This window comes from Acanthochromis polyacanthus, chromosome 6 (assembly GCF_021347895.1).
Source record: "Acanthochromis polyacanthus isolate Apoly-LR-REF ecotype Palm Island chromosome 6, KAUST_Apoly_ChrSc, whole genome shotgun sequence".
Lineage (NCBI taxonomy): Eukaryota > Metazoa > Chordata > Actinopteri > Pomacentridae > Acanthochromis > Acanthochromis polyacanthus.
Window position 1 is genome coordinate 26,619,364 of NC_067118.1, and position 16,855 is coordinate 26,636,218.

The 16,855-nt window shown below is 40.6% G+C and overlaps 1 protein-coding gene across 1 annotated transcript; it reads left to right on the top strand.

The window, feature by feature from the left end:
* The first annotated feature begins 248 nt into the window (after positions 1 to 248).
* nr4a1 (nuclear receptor subfamily 4, group A, member 1) lies at positions 249 to 6,854 on the top strand. Its single transcript, XM_022206378.2, has 7 exons — positions 249 to 1,608; positions 2,627 to 3,415; positions 3,516 to 3,645; positions 4,188 to 4,351; positions 4,465 to 4,667; positions 4,773 to 4,951; positions 5,429 to 6,854. The coding sequence occupies exons 1-7, from the start codon at positions 1,555 to 1,557 to the stop codon at positions 5,683 to 5,685; spliced, it is 1,776 nt and encodes a 591-aa protein (XP_022062070.2). The 5' UTR covers positions 249 to 1,554; the 3' UTR covers positions 5,686 to 6,854.
* Positions 6,855 to 16,855: the final 10,001 nt, after the last annotated feature.

A 16,855-nucleotide genomic window follows, 5' to 3' on the forward strand; every position in this document is an offset into this window, starting at 1 on the left:
ACAACAAAGGCCTACAACTAGATTTTGACACAAGGACCAACTCCAAGACAATGTCTGAAAATACTGGACATTTTGGTGCATTGATTTTAAATTAAACAAGCACAAATTTGTTCATACTTAGTGTAGCTTTTAGGACCTCTGGAGTTCAACAGCACTCCATGGGAGACTAACTGCTTTTGTTGTTTTCTCTTTGTGTTATAAAGTTAATCAGGACACACATTGATTAGAAATAAATATGCAACAACTAAACATGCACATGCATAAAATGCAGACTGACAGTGGAGTTACTGACCAGAAATCACGTCAGTATCAAGTCACACTTCTGCAATGCAAGTAGTTGATGCTGGATCATGCGTGGGCTCGGTGAAGTTGGTGGACATTTTGGGGGGGATCACATTGTCGGACACGTTGATCAAGAACTGTCTGAAACAAATGGCATATCAGTGGACATTTACAATTCTACAATTCAACAAATACGACACTTTTATAAGTGACGTACATCTGAGAGCAGATGTAACACAAGCAAGAATCTAGTCAGGAGAAAACAACCTGGATTAGTGCCATAAAACAAGTTCAAGAGTCATAGTAATTTAGATGTCGGGCCGCAGCTGAAACTGACTTCAAGCAACACCTTTTTCTCATGGCTCTCTTGTCAACTGTGGCATCGTGCCATTTGAATAAGGCTGCATTTGAAGGTGGACACTGGTCAAAGGAGTGTCTGTGTCACTATCTGATCATTGTAAGTCACAGGTGACTTGGCTATGGATTAAAATATGTCACTAGATGAACACCTCCAAAATGTTTTTGTGCACCACTGGCTAAATTCAGCTACTTTCTAAACAGAACAACATAAATTAGATTTTCAACCTTGTCTCTAAGTTAGAAAAGGAAACCATTTGCATAGTGCAATTCAGTGTTTCTTTTTAAGTTGATATTTTTGCACTCTGACTGAAACAGAAATCCTGACGAGAATTCTCACTACTGGAGACAGTCTGTGACTCTAATCAATAATAGACAAAATGCACTTCTTAGCAATATTCTGCTTCCCTTTTATCGTGAATTTTACGGTTACAAAATGTGTTTTTCTCACAGAAATCGAAAAAACGCCTTTGTCTCGCCGTTTATAAATGATCAAAACACATCTTTTTCCGTTTGATCAGTAAAGCTGATCACAAACTGACAAAGAGACACTTGTTGTGAGTTATTGTCGGATTTGTGGCGTTTTATCTCTCTCTCTGTGTGTGTGTGTGTGTGTGTGTGTGTGTGTGTGTACGTGTGTGTGTGCGTGCGTGTGTGTGGATGTGTGTGTTTGTGAGGACAATGCTGCGGTTCTTCGCTGAACGCGCGTCAACGGAATCCCGGATTGCGTCATCCGGCGACTATTCTCTCGAAGGCGCACCGTGATTGGCCGCAGACTGGAAATCTCCCCGCCCACCTCGAAGCCTTGTATGGAAACCTTTCTGTGGCGTCATGGGTACAATGAAGCTGATCGCATAAAGGTGCTGCGCAGAGTAGAAGGACCGATCCAGAGCTGGGAGACACTGAACATGACGGATGGTCGCTTGTGGAGTACGCACAGTTCCAAACTCTTGTAGACGGGCCAAACAGGTAAGAAACGCTCATTCTCTTCATCCTTACAGCCGAATCTAACACAGAAAGTCATTTTAAAGTCTTGTTACAGCTGCAGCGATGGTGGCACTTTAAATGGAACAACTTTAAATGTCAGACAGTGATGGAAAGTTACATTTGCAAGCTGTATTGTAGCTCAGCGTCTATTCACATCTGTGCTAAAATAAGAGCGGAATTAAAGTGTGATGTGCGCCAAGTGGTTGCCCCAGTGTTTTCCATCCAGGATGTGACACGTGATGCTTGCTGGCACCGAGCCCCTGTCTGAAAGTCAACCCCACATCCTGCACTTCGCAGGCGTGACTAGTAATTTACAATAAGGTGACACAAGACTGTGGCCTCGCAGAGCAGGTGACATTTTAGATTTTCTCATAAAATGAATCCTGCATTAAAAAATCCCAGTGGTCCCTGAACACCACTGCTTCACTGTGTGACAGGTGGTTTATAAACTCAGCCAGCTACAGTACATGGATGTTTTAATGTTTCTGTTCATATGGTACCTACATGGATGGAGCATCTTTACTATTTGTGTTTACCACACAGTAAATCTACTGGGGCCGAGTAACTCATTTTTGCAGCAGTCCTACATTAAATATTACATAAAGATAAAGATCTCTAAAAGAAGTTGCTTTTTGCACTTTTAGCAATGTTTTTGGCCAGGAACTATGCATTCTAAGAAAATAAAATATGAAGGGTGTTTGTGAACTTGTTGAAAACTCCTATTAAAGCACCAAAGAACAGAAAAAGAATTTGAAGCTGTGTTGTCAGAAAATGTAGTTACTAGAGCTTCATGTTAAAAAGATTTTTCTTCTTTCTGACTTCTACGTTGACCACCTGTTTGTTTTCTCATCTGTACATCTAGTTTGTGACCACAACATTGCTTTGTTCCTTAAATGATTTAACACGTTTGATGTTTTTAGATGCGCTTTTTAATCTCAAAGTTGAAAAGGATGCAGAGATATTTTAATACTTTTGTGCATTTCCATTTGGTGTGTTTCAGTCTTTTGCAGACATGACTTGCATCCACCCCCAGCATGGATCTCAGCCCTACGAGAACAGCCTCGGCAGCTCGGAGCTTCAGAGCACAGACTTTATCTCCCGGCTGGCCGTGGATATGAGCAGCCCAAGGGACCACCTCTCCGCTCCATCCCTGCCGAGCATCAGCTCCCTGGTGGGCACTCAGGCGGGAGACTTTGATGCATATTCATGCCAGTTTACCACAGCTCCTGCCCACGTCGCTCCCTCGTCAGGCCAGGAGACCCCTTTCAAGCTGGATGAACTCCAAGTATATGGCTGCTACCCTGGACCTTTCATGCTGAGTCACCCGGATGAGGCTGTGTCCCCCAGTGGGTCTGATTATTTTGGCAGCCCTGCTTCGGCCTCGTCTCCTTCCACCCCCGGGTTCCAGAGTCAGCATGCATCCACCTGGGATTCAGCCTTTGGGCCTTACTCGCCCAGTCCTGGATACTGGGTGGCTGAGGAGGCCTCGGCAACACCGTCCTTCTTCACGTTCGGTTCAGGGTCCTTGGAGGACATGTCTCATTTGGGTCAACCCCAAGAGCTGGACCCTTTCACTTTGGCCCATCCTCACCCATCTGTGTTGACCTTCCCCGGCTTGGTGGTGGAGCAGCAATGCAGCCTGGATGGCACTGACCAGCTGGATGGAAGCTTATCACCCAAGTTAAAAAGTCCAAGTGGAAATGAGGGCTGCTGCGCTGTGTGTGGGGACAACGCCTCCTGTCAGCACTACGGGGTCCGGACCTGTGAAGGATGCAAAGGGTTTTTCAAGGTAATAAGATCTGACTTTTCTACGCTTTCTGTAGAAGGAGGTGTTGTCTGGCTAAATGTTTTGAGCCAGTTTAGAGTAATTTTTCTTTTTTTTTCTGCAGAGAACAGTACAAAAAAATTCCAAGTATGTTTGCCTTGCCAACAAGGACTGCCCTGTGGACAAGAGGAGGCGGAATCGATGCCAGTTCTGCCGTTTCCAGAAGTGTCTGGCTGTGGGCATGGTCAGGGAAGGTGAGTTCAATGTGAACCCACGCTGTAAAAAATATACACTTTGGGAAAAAAGTTTTATGTGGGATTTCTTAGTAATTTCTATTTCTTTCTTTCTGTGAAAAATGTAATGTTATTTTCCAGACCATAACTATTAAAAAACAGGAAAAAACTGTAAATAATGTCCACATCAAACTCGTACTTTTACAAAATATAATGTATCCTTTTTCAGCACATTTTAACTGCATTTAAATCATTTAACAATTCTAATATTTTACAGATCATTGCTGTTATTTCAAAGAAAATTCTGTATATTAAGGATTGAAAAATAATCTCAGAAAAATAACAGGAAAAAAGTATTCATTTACATGTTGACTGTTAAAGAATAAAAACAAAACGAGGTCAAAACTGTACATAATGTTCACATCAAATCTGTACTTTTATGAACAGAAAGCTAAAAATATCAATATTTTCCAGATGCTTGCTGTTATTTTTACTTTTACTGCCACAGTTTTTTTTAACCTGTGTTGAACATAAAATAACACTTGATGTCACCATTTTTCCAGTTGTGAGAACCGATAGTCTGAAAGGTCGAAGAGGTCGTCTTCCTTCCAAGCCTAAAGTCGTTCAGGATGTGACGGCCACCGTGTCCCCAGTGAGCATGATCGCTTCTCTTGTGAGGGCCCACATCGACTCAAACCCCAGCCTCGGCACGCTGGATTACTCCAAGGTAAAAAGAAACAACATTCCTTCAGCTTACTTTGTACTTTGAGAAGAATTTCCTCACCAGCTCTGAATGAAGTGAGGTGTCTCCTGTAACGTCTGTGCTGCCTGTAATTTCAGTACGTAGAGAGGGACGTCAGCGTGAACCACAAGGAGGACGCCAGTGACATCAAACAGTTCTACGACTTACTGACTGCCTCCATGGAGGTTATCAAGAAGTGGGCAAACAGCATCCCAGGTTTCTCCGAGTTCTGCTCTGAGGATCAGGAACTGCTGCTGGAATCTGCGTTTGTTGAACTTTTCATTCTGCGTCTTGCATACCGGTGAGTGGAACTTCCTACGACATGTTTGTAGTGGATTTGGCCAAGTTGTTACTAGTAACTTGAAGACGTTTGATCAAACTAACAACCGCTGCTTTTCTTTCAAAGGTCCAATCCCAAAACAGACAAGCTCATCTTCTGCAACGGGGCAGTACTTCATAAAGTACAGTGTGTACGTAGCTTTGGGGAATGGATTGACTCCATCTTGGAGTTTTCTCAAAGTCTCCACCGCATGAAGCTGGATGTTTCGTCCTTCTCCTGCCTCACGGCCCTCGTCATAATCACCGGTAAGATCTTCATTCTAACACAGTTGGTTCTATCAGCTGTGACAGCAGCGTCAACCAGGCGTCTTCTTCAAGTGTCATTGCAATGGACAATAAACAGCAGTTACACAACACAGGATTGAAGCGACAGGTGTCGGACAAAATGTAACTGGACCTCATATATGACACAGAGAAGATGTCATGTATCACAGCAGACCTAAACATAACCACAATGGAGGTTTATGTTTACAGTCATGGAATTGTTTCAGCGTGGCTGCATTCACACAGCAAACATGTCAACTAAATATAGTTTATGTTTTGTATAAACATTTTCCAAATACAGTCAAGAGTTGCAGTGTTTTTAAAAGAGATGAGTAGATAAACCGTACAGGTTACATTTGTCACTGTATAATTTTAATTATCAATGTGTATTATTTGGTTAAAGTGAGAAAAACAAAGCCTCAGTCTTATTCTCATCATGTCTCTTCTTTTCCTCTGCAGACCGACATGGTCTTAAGGAGCCAAGACGTGTTGAGGACTTGCAGAACCAGCTCATCACCTGCCTTAAAGATCACGTCTCTGGCTGCGGCTCTGACTCCTCGCGGCCAAATTATCTGTCCAGACTTCTCGGGAAGCTGCCAGAACTTAGGACTCTGTACACTCAAGGCCTCCAGCGCATCTTTTACCTTAAACTGGAAGACCTCGTTCCTCCTCCACCGATTGTGGAAAAAATCTTCAAGGATATGCTTCCATTTTGAGTGGGAGATGGGATTGACAATCTCTGATATAAAACCTGGAGTTCATTTGAGAGCCAGACTGAGCACTTAAACTTCAGCTAACAAAGTGAAACTGCAAGAAGCTAAGCAGAATGATAAACTTTAGGGATTACGCAACATCAGAAGAAAAATGATGCTTCTGAATTGTAAAGTGAACAAGTCATAAAACTTGTGGAAGCAGCATTTATGTGGAGCCATCACATATTATTCCTCCTAGTTTGTTTTTCCAGGAAATTGTGGGCTCTCTGGATGGAATTAGAAAGGCCGTCTCATGGACCAAAAGGTGGCTGTTTACATACAAGGTGCCATGAATGGAAACATTTCTGATGGAGAGAGCTTGACTGAACTTTCCAAACGACTACAAAGTCAATGCAAATAACATTTGCACCATCATTTCAATGATAAAAGCATTATTGTTATATCTTTAGCTGAAGTATTAAAAATAGTCATATTTCTGTTTCAGTTTCTTCTGGTGCTATAGTGTGTTTAAACAATCAGTTTAATTAATAGAACCACTTTGTATTTCAAACAGACGTTCGAGTCAGTCTACGCACATCAACATCCGAGGTGAAAGTCACTCAAAGCTCCTGTGTGCTTTATATTTATCCCGCCATATATTTTTGGTGATGGTAGAGTAGGTTAAACCTACAGGATTAATCAGTAGTATCATTCATGTATCATGAATTGACATTGAGCAGCTAATATACTGTGTATCGTCCTGTACAGTCTTACACACTGGTTTCGTTTGTAAATGATTTTAAACCTGCCGGTGTTGTTACCACATGAGCTATATTCTATAGTCTTGGGCGATTTTGTTTTGGGCCTTTAATTTTTACATACTAAGATGTTATATTTTACTGCAGCTAAACATGAAATAAAATGTACACTTGCATATTTGAAATGCTTTTGTCCTCTTTACCCATAATATTCAGAAATGTATATTAAGTAGCGGGGTCGTTCAGGTTGTTAAAAAAAATTATCCCCCACATGAGCAAGGACACCAATTCTTTTCATAAACACTGACTTAACATTTGTCATGTAATATCAAGGATGTTAGTCCACTGTTTATTCTTCCATTGTGTGTCCGTGCTGAGCGTGCTGCTGCGCCAGCAGCCTGTAAGCTTAAGTCAAGTGCAGCTTCTTCTTTTGGCAATAGATCAGAACATACTGTTGAAAATGTGCCCTCACCCACCTCGCTGCTAGTTATGTGCTGGTCTCTTTTTAGAAGCCTGTGGAATTCCCAGGCCCGTCTCAAATGACCCAGACTACTTGATCATTGTATAGTGCCACACTCTTATATGTATGCATGTTTGCATGTGTGTGCGTATGTGTCAACACATGAATGCACACCTCATAATTCTTGACACAAATATTATGTGAAAAGTGCCACAATTCAGGCTGATAAAAGGCTGTTTATACATGATAGGTTATAGATTACTCAGGTGCACCTGTTAACAGCACGTGGGAATTTATGACCACCCGTAATGGTCCAAAACAGGCACAGACAGCAGGAATGTAGAGGCCAAAGATCATGGGTGTCAGGCAAAGAAGGCCGAAAAGCAAGAGGAGTACACAAATCAAAGTTTACACTTACAGCACAGAAACCCCTTTGACCTGATGGAGAATCAACCAAGCCATAAAAAAAACTTTTTGGCATTAATGTCAAACACATTTCATTGCAATCCATCCAACTGGCTTGAAAATGTCACCAAAGTCTGGGGTATTCACGGTGTGGAGACCATAGTTTTCATGACAGAATTTTACTGCACTCCATCCATTGCTGAGATTGTTCAGTCTGAATCAAAGTAGTACTGATATCGCTATCTCCATCAACCTGCTGAGTAGTGAAGATCACACACACAACCTGAGGAAACACACAAAGACATGGAAATAAACAGCACACACATACCCCTTTTCCACCAAAAAGAACCAGTTGCTAGTTTGATGCTAGTTCAGTGCTAGTGCTTAGTTGGTTCAAATCTCGTGCCTCCTAAGAACCAGTTTGCTTTTCCATTGGCAAGGAGCCAAGTTGGAGCCACGTCACTGCGTCATCGTAAAATGTCAGTATGTCATTGCATGTGTTCATCAACGTTCACGCAGCGTAACCATGCAAATGCTGTTACTGACTTTGCAAGCCTACATTGTGACCCAGAAACAAATAATCAAACTGTTCATAGGTAGTTAGCAGCCAGCCCGTGACGTATTTGGATCTTAACTCTGGCCCAGCAAAGAGTTGGTGCCTGAAAAGCACCAGTTTTTGGATCCTGGAACTGGTGCTTAGGTGGTGGAAACACAAAGAACTGGTGCTAAGTCAGGCACTGGCTCCGAACTATCACTGGAACCAGCTTGGTCGGAAAGAGGCACAGTGGCACTACAAATATTGGAATATTAGCTTATGACACCAATCAGCTACAACATTAGAACAACTGACAGGCAAGTTAACATTGAAATTCAAAGTTCTGCTCAAAAACCTTTGGATTTTACTTTGACACATAGCACAACAAGCGCAGACCCCATGGCAGCAGCCTCCCTAATCAGGACAATATGCCCTGATGCACCACAAGGCTGCTCAAGTAGTAACACAACGAAGAACCCAACGTCCAGTGGCCCCAGACCCCAGTATGACTGAGCACGCACACGATGCCCTGGAGCAACGCTGATCTGGAGAAGCACCATCTCACAACTCACGGGACCCAAAGGATCTGCTGTCAGCTTCCCATTGCCAGACACCACAGGACACCTCCAGAGGTCCTGCATCCAGGCCTCACAAGGGATGGACAAAGAAAATAACATTAATGTTGTGGCTCATCAGTGTATGTCAGCTCATAAAACCACAGTACAAAAGTGATGTGTTTTAAATACAGAGAACAAGTTATTCAATAAACAACAGCAATCAGCCTGATCTAACAACATGGTCATTTAGTTCCTGTTTAGATCCCAGTGGTTCCAACTGATACTTAAATGTTTCTTTAAAAAAAATGTCTTGTTATGAATTGGTATCAGTAGTTATCTGATCTTTATCTTCACACAGTTCACTTTGTCCAACATCAGTGCATCACTAAACCAGATCAGCATGAGTCACTCAGTGGACAGGTTCCTTCAGCTAATACACACTGTGCTGCAGATCTATATATTGTTCTTTAAATATGCATCTATCTAATGATAAACATAGACTGTTGTAGATTCACTGCAGTTAGTCCAAAGTGGTTCTGACATCCTGCAGTGTTGTATCATTGAAAACAGACTTTGCTTTTGGATTTAGACGCAACATAAGTTGGAATATTATTACAATTGGGAACTTGTAAGTATAGGACTTATGCAATAACAGTAACTGGATAAAGTCAGCATAACTCCGATTACAGAACCTATGTGGGGGATAAAGATAGTGTAGAGAGGAGCTCCAGGGGACAAACTGTCCACTGCACATTGTGCATGTCTGAGAGAAAATGAGAATGCCACATTAATAAAATGAGCCCAGCAGAGAGGCTTCGGTTTCAGAGGCGTGCCTGAAACATGTTTGCAGAGTGTCCAGCAGGCAGTGTGAACAGTTTTATAAGAGTCACATTTGACCTGCAATGTGATATAAACTCTATGCTGTCATCAATGAAGAAGAGCTGAAGCCGGACACTCAACAGCTTTTAGTTTACTTAATCAAATTAAGGGGTTTATAGACGTTTCCAAACATGTTAAATTTATAGTGACAGTCAAAAGCTCAGATGCACCAGCTCAATCAAGGATTTTTCCTTATTTTTCACATGGGTCAGTCAAAAAATACAATTTTCAAAGTTTCTTCAAGTGCAAAAAACATCAAATGCTGCCATGAAATCCTCATGAGGCAGATCAAGAGTTCACTCTGCTGCAGAACAGAAGTTCATTACAGCCTCAGAAATCACCAGTTAACAGGTACTCAGATTGAGTCCCACATCAGTGTGTCCCAGAAGACACATCTCAACATCAAGGAGACTGTGCAGGGAAGAACTGCAGCAAACAAACCACAACAGGAGAAGACCTGTTCGGACCAAGAAACACAATAAATGGACATTAGACCTGCAGAGATTAGTTTTTTTTTGTTAAAACGCTTCTTCAGCAAAGGCTACTTCTTCTGACTTGAATTGTGATATAACCTCTTTGCTGTGTCACAAAAGAAACCGTGAGGCTGGATGCAGCAGTTTTTACTTCACTCAGTCAAATGATGGGCTTAAATATGTCCCCAAACATGAATAATTTACAGCGATGGTCAAAAGTTCAGACACACCATTCAAGGGTTTTTCTTTCATTTTGCCATGTTGAGGCAGTGTTGGTTTACTGCTCTAGAATATTTGTATTACTAATTCTCTCCATAATTATGACAAAGAAAACTCACTTAGGTAAAAAAAACAAACAAATATCATCCATTCCTCAGACATAAGAGTCAGTCAGTCCAGAAAATGTCAGTTACTTTCCATCCGAAGTCTCTCCAGATTAAAAAAGAAAACATCAAATGCTGTGATGAAACAGTCTCTCATGAGGAAGACAGAAGAGAAGTTCATTAAGGCTTCAGAAATTATAATGGGCCCCAGATCATCAATGTTTCCCTGAGTTCAAGCAGAAGACACATCTCGACATCAACTATGGACGGACACTGTGTGAAACCGGCCTTCATAGTGGAATGGTTGTAAATAAATCACGAATGAGGAAGACCAAGAACAACAAGAAAACTACTTGGGCTAAGAAATACAAAGAATGGACATTAGACCAGCAGAAATCCATACCTTGGTTGGATTGTTTGTGAAACACATAGAAGGTGAATGATGGTATCTGCATGTGTGATTCCCTCCGTGAAACATGGAGAAGCTGCGATTGTGTTGTGGTGTCTTCACTGGTGACTCTGTTGGTCATTTCATCACAATTCAAGGCAACAGTTAAGCAGCATGGCTACCACAACATCCTGCAGCAACACGCTATCCCATCCGGGTTAACCTTAGTGGAACCATCATTAGCTTTTCGCAAGACGTTAAGCCATAACTCCCCTTCAGGTTACATCAGGGCAACTTGACCAAGCAACAGACCAAAAATGTGCTGCATCAGATGCCCTGACCTCCACAGTCACCACCTAAACCCAGCTGGGAAGGTTTGGAATGAATTGGACTGCAGAGTGAAGAAAAAGCAGCCAACAAATGCTACTGCCAGAATGTTGGAAAAGCTCCAGATGACGACCTCACGAAGCAGGCCGAGTGAATGAAGAGCGTGGAGAGCTGAAAGATACTATGAAGAGTGTAAAATATGAAATTTTTTTTATTACTACGTGAATCCAAATGGGTTACTTCACAGTTTAGATGTCCTCGTTTTTGTTCTACACTGTAAAAATAGAGAAAAAGTCTTGAATTTGTAAGTGTATCCAAACATTTTACTACCCAGAAACATGACAGATTGTGTGTGTGACGCGATTGCAGATTTTGCCCTTTAAAAAAGAAACCTGTTATCTGGGAAACAGATATAAAGTGACCCAGCCTAGACACTCTTTGAAATGTCTTAAAGGTTCATCCCACTTTAACATGTTTGAATCAAATTATCTTAACAGGAAAAAGAAAGTTTCTCATGTGACGACAGTTTACAGTTTTATCTATTTGGCCCGGTGGACTTACAGTTCTGCTACCACTGCTGCTGTCTTCTACTGGCCAGTCAGTGTGGAACAGGACATCCAGAGGCTATTCTGTTTCACTTTATGTTTGAGATTGGCAGGACTCTTTGTTAATATGGATTTTGCATTAGATTTCCAACCGAAAGAGGGGAAAAGGTTTATTACTAATCAATAGTCACAGCATAATGATGTAAGAGGAGAAACACAGGATCTCAATAGGAAATACAGATCATTAGACTGAACAGTTACTAGGTTACACTCTGGTTTTATATGGAAACCTCTTAGTAGAGAAGAAACTGCTTCACATGTATTAAAATAACTGTATGTTTCCACTCAAATGTTGTATTTAGGTACAGTTTTGGGGCGTTTGAGCTGTATTTGAAGAAAGCTTCCTTATTTCTATACATTTTTGTTCACAGCCTATACTGAACAGTCATGGTTGCCTCAAATTCTTTCAGGTTTTTCATATAAAGCACACAGTCGGCTCATAAAATGCGATTCCTTGATATATTTTAAGATTTTAAAAGTAGATTCACCTGATTCAGTTGCAACATTTAATTTAATTTCAGTTTATTGACTTGTAAAAGGAAAAATTCATGTTCCATGTAATAGTGTCTGAACCTAACGAAAGAAGTCAGCGCAACAGTTTGTATCAACAGCTTTGAGTTATGACAACTCCTAATAAAATTATGTTCAACCTACAAATTATACTGAGTTATGGGAATTAGCTTTTCCTCTGCAATCAAAGGTATTCTAAATATTAGTCTTAATAATAGTGCTGTAGGGTCTTAGCCTTACTATGTATATTACTTAGGTTAAGTTCTGTAATTTAACACACCAGGGTCTTTCCTACATACACTCAAAAATATAAACGCAACACTTTTGTTTTTGCTCCCATTTTTTATGAGATGAACTCAAAGATCTAAAACTTTTTCCACATGCACAATATCACCATTTCTCTCAAATATTGTTCACAAATCTGTGATAGTGAGCACTTCTCCTTTGCTGAGATAATCCATCCCACCTCACAGGTGTGCCATATCAAGATGCTGATTAGACACCATGATTAGTGCACAGGTGTGCCTTAGACTGCCCACATTAAAAGGCCATTCAGAAATGTGCAGTTTTGTTTTATTGGGGGGGAGGGTGACATGTCCGGTGAGTATGCTGGCCATGCAAGAACTGGGATGTTTTCAGCTTCCAAGAATTGTGTACAGATCCTTGCAACATGGGGCCGTGCATTATCCTGCTGCAACATGAGGTGATGTTCTTGGATGTATGGCACAACAATGAGCCTCAGGATCTGGTCACGGTGTCTCTGTGCATTCAAAATGCCATCAATAAAATGCACCTGTGTTCTTCGTCCAGAACAGACGCCTGCCCATACCATAACCCCACCGCCACCATGGGCCACTCCATCCACAACATCGACATCAGAAAACCGCTCACCCACACGACGCCACACATGCTGTCTGCCATCTGCCCTGAACAGTGCAAACCGGGATTCATCCGTAAAGAGAACACCTCTCCAACCTGCCAGATGCCATCCAATGTGAGCATTTGCCCACTCAAGTCGGTTACGACCACGAAGTGGAGTCAGGTCGAGACCCCGATGAGGACGATGAGCATGCAGATGAGCTTTCCTGAGACGGTTTCTGACAGCTTGTGCAGAAATTCTTTGCTTATGCAAACCGATTGTTTCAGCAGCTGTCCGAGTGGCTGGTCTCAGACCATCTTGGAGGGGAACATGCTGGATGTGGAGGTCCTGGGCTGGTGTGGTTACACGTGGTGTGCGGTTGTGAGGCTGGTTGGATGTCCTGCCAAATTCTCTGAAACTCCTTTGGAGACGGCTTATGGTAGAGAAATGAACATTCAACACACGAGCAACAGCTCTGGTTGACATTCCTGATGTCAGCATGCCAATTGCACGCTCCCTCAAATCTTGCTACATCTGTGGCATTGTGCTGTGACAAAACTGTACCTTTCAGAGTGGCCTTTTATTGTGGGCAGTCTAAGGCACACCTGTGCACTAATCATGGTGTCTAATCAGCATCTTGATATGGCACACCTGTGAGGTGGGATGGATTATCTCAGCAAAGGAGAAGTGCTCACTGTCACAGATTTAGACAGATTTGTGAACAATATTTGAGAGAAATGGTGATATTGTGTATGTGGAAAAACTTTTAGATCTTTGAGTTCATTTCATAAAAAATGGGAGCAAAAATAAGTGTTGCGTTTATATTTTTGTTGAGTGTAATTACATTAATTAGGTTATATTCTCCACAATTAATAACACCTCTTACAATACATGTATTGTTTATTAGTTTGGTCAAGTAGTATTTTTTATCATTTTTGTACGGTTTTAATTTCAATATGAAAATCATTCTGGTAAAATTGCACTATAAATAACACTATAGGGTGTTAAAACGAACATTTCAATTTGTTAGGTACATCTGTCATGCCACTCATGATCTTTATTACGAGAAAGCACTTTGGTGCAACTGTGACTTGACCATCTGAAACCATCCAGGCATGTTAGGATCGAGAAACCTCTGAACTCAAAAATCCTGAACTTTAGTTCTCAAGCAAATTCCATTCAATGACCTCAACTTGAATTCAGTTATCAATCAACTAATGTAGAAGTTTGACTTTAAACGCCATATCAAAATAATGTTTAGCAAATTAGATTTTATTAAATGCCGGTAATAGGTGCCTAAATTACTTTACTTTTTTTGTGCGCTCATAAACGTCCATGTAAAGCCCCTTGCCTGATGTGATTCAAAATATGTAATTGGTAACTACATCACAATATATACAGTAGTTAAATCAACAACTTTCTGATAAAAGCATGTGCAATATAGTTTAAAAGCCTACAGTTTATAAAATACATGAGTGTAATCTTGTTGAAGGTAGAAGAAGCCAGCGTGTCAGAACTGTTGCTTCTCAACAAGGCAGTTTTTAAAAACCCTACTTCAATAAATAGGATGGGGATTGGTGATTGTAAATATATCAATAATAATACTAATTTAGTAATAATAACATAAGGCTGACTTGTACTTTGTGCTTAAAATGCATTAATTTTGCTCATACTTTTGTGCTTTTAAGTAGGCAAAATGCTGGTTATTTTACATACAGTGTAAGATTATATGTAGCTACATTTTCTCTTACCTTCTCAGCACTTTATCTGACACTGGACATAGTAAAACATAGAGCACCTCTCTGTCTATAATGATGTCTCTAAAGGAGCTGTAATGAGATCTGATTTGCACTTATTAGAAAGCGGGAGCCTGAGCAGCAAATACTAATACAACTGTGAAGATTTTTCCATGTGAAGAAAAACTCAACATCTGAAGAGCTATATTTATATTTTTAAATTGCTGGCTCCTTCAGATCTCTCTTTTAATTTTGACTGTCCAAAAGTTCAAAATGTACAAAAGCTTTTTCTTGGCACTCAGCAAACTTTCTGTACAGTAACACATGTCGAGTACATGTAAGAGGAGGCGGCAGCTCCCTGAAACATACGAGAGGCCTGTATAGACCGCAGGTTCATGCACGTCCTCATTTCTGAGGAGTCATATGTCATCCTTACAGATGGTGACAGGACAGCATAGAGCCCCTCTAGACACTTCCAATAATAGCCACAACTAAAATAGACAGTCATCACATGAAATCAATAATGCCACTTAGATATGACAGAGTGTGCTGGCGGGCCGCCATCACACTGGACTTATCCTCACGCTTATCACTCTGAGCTCAACACAGCAGCTTCCACCTGGATAGTTTACTCAACATGGGGCCAAAGACGGCAGGGAAATCTTGTATCTTTATGACTGTAAAGTGCTCATATTAAAAATGTCAGATAATCAGAGGAGCTACTTGAATCAAACGGTGATAATCAAATCAAAAGACTTGGGTTTCCAAAGGACAGAGAAAATAGTTTGAGACAGTGAGTGAGTCCAGTAGAAAGTTGACAAGTAGCGCCATCAAGTGGGCAGCCAATAACAGTTAATGTTGAGGCTCACAGCTGCTTCCAAAATAAACAGAAGCATCCTGAAGTTGTACTAAATCTTTCATTATAAATCATCACAGCCCAAATTTCACATCCTCACATCTAAGGCAGATATTATCACTAAAAAACTGTTTGTTTGGCGTAATCATTTCTTCTTTTAAAGTCAGCTTAACAATCAACTAAGGGACAGAAATCAACCACAAAGAAATTCAAAATGTCTCCAGACACATAAATAACCACTAAGAGAAAATAATTTGGCACACTACGACCACACTGACTCAAATCATCTACAAAGAGACACAAAACGATCAAAAGAGACTTGATGCACCTACGGATAGATGCACATTGACCACAAACAGGTGGAAACACATACCAAAATTGCACAAAATCCCTACAAGGACTTGAGGGGAACACAAAGAGAAGGAAAATGCCATTAAAGAGACTCAGAATGACTCAAAGAGAATTAAAACAACCACAAAGATACAAAAAAAGGACCATTAAAAAGGTCATTTTCTATCTCCCAGGGAGATAGAAAATGATCACACGGAAACTAAAATAGTCAACAGAAATTCACAAAAAGACTAAAATCGACTGCAGCCACAAATGACCACAGACACTCCAACTGACTCTAAAAAATAAAGCAACCATCAAGACACATACATGAAAGACACAAAATGAGCACAAGAGATTTAAATCAAATACAGAAATACACACCTGTCACTGTAAAACTGCTCAGTCTGCAATATTTATGTGTATTTTGCTGGGATGTGTAGCGTGTATCTTTAATTTTCCTTTCTATATTTCAAGACTTTTCTTATCAGTGCTATTTTTGATGAGCTTTGCATTGGTTTACTATTATCTGAAGACATGTACCATCTCCTGTTAGTGTTCAACCTTTGACTCTTAACTGCACAAAAGATTTGCTGTTCTTCACAGATACTTAGTCATATATTTTTAGGAGGTGAGTGAATGATCACTACCATAAACACTTACGGTTTATATCCAAGATTCTCAGTACATCTGAAACCCAAATTTAAAGCCTGGACCATTTTTAAGATGCAATGATCCTCAAAGTAGTTTACCCAAGAGTCACATGTTACACCTCACAGTGGATCATTTAATAGTAAAAAGTTACGATGCAAACACTTCTGAGACAAACTACAGGACTTTGTACTCGAATACATTTGTATGAAAAGTGTAGCAGTTAGTGCAGAGATTTAAACATAGTCATGGAAAAATTATTAGACCACCCTTGTTTTCTTCAATTTCTTGTTCATTTTAATGCTTGGTACCACTAAAGGTATATTATCTAAAAAATACAATGAACACGACAACAAAATGCAGCTGATTACATAATACTTCATGTCGTATTTGACATGCTTAAGCTTAATTGTATTCCCAGGGTATATAAGAGGCCATTTCATGTCATAAGCAGCACTGCACATGCAAAGGCCTAGAGTAGTTTCTGATCCCCTAGATCAGTGATGATCTAGAGGAGTTTCAGTTTGGGTGACACAGAGCAA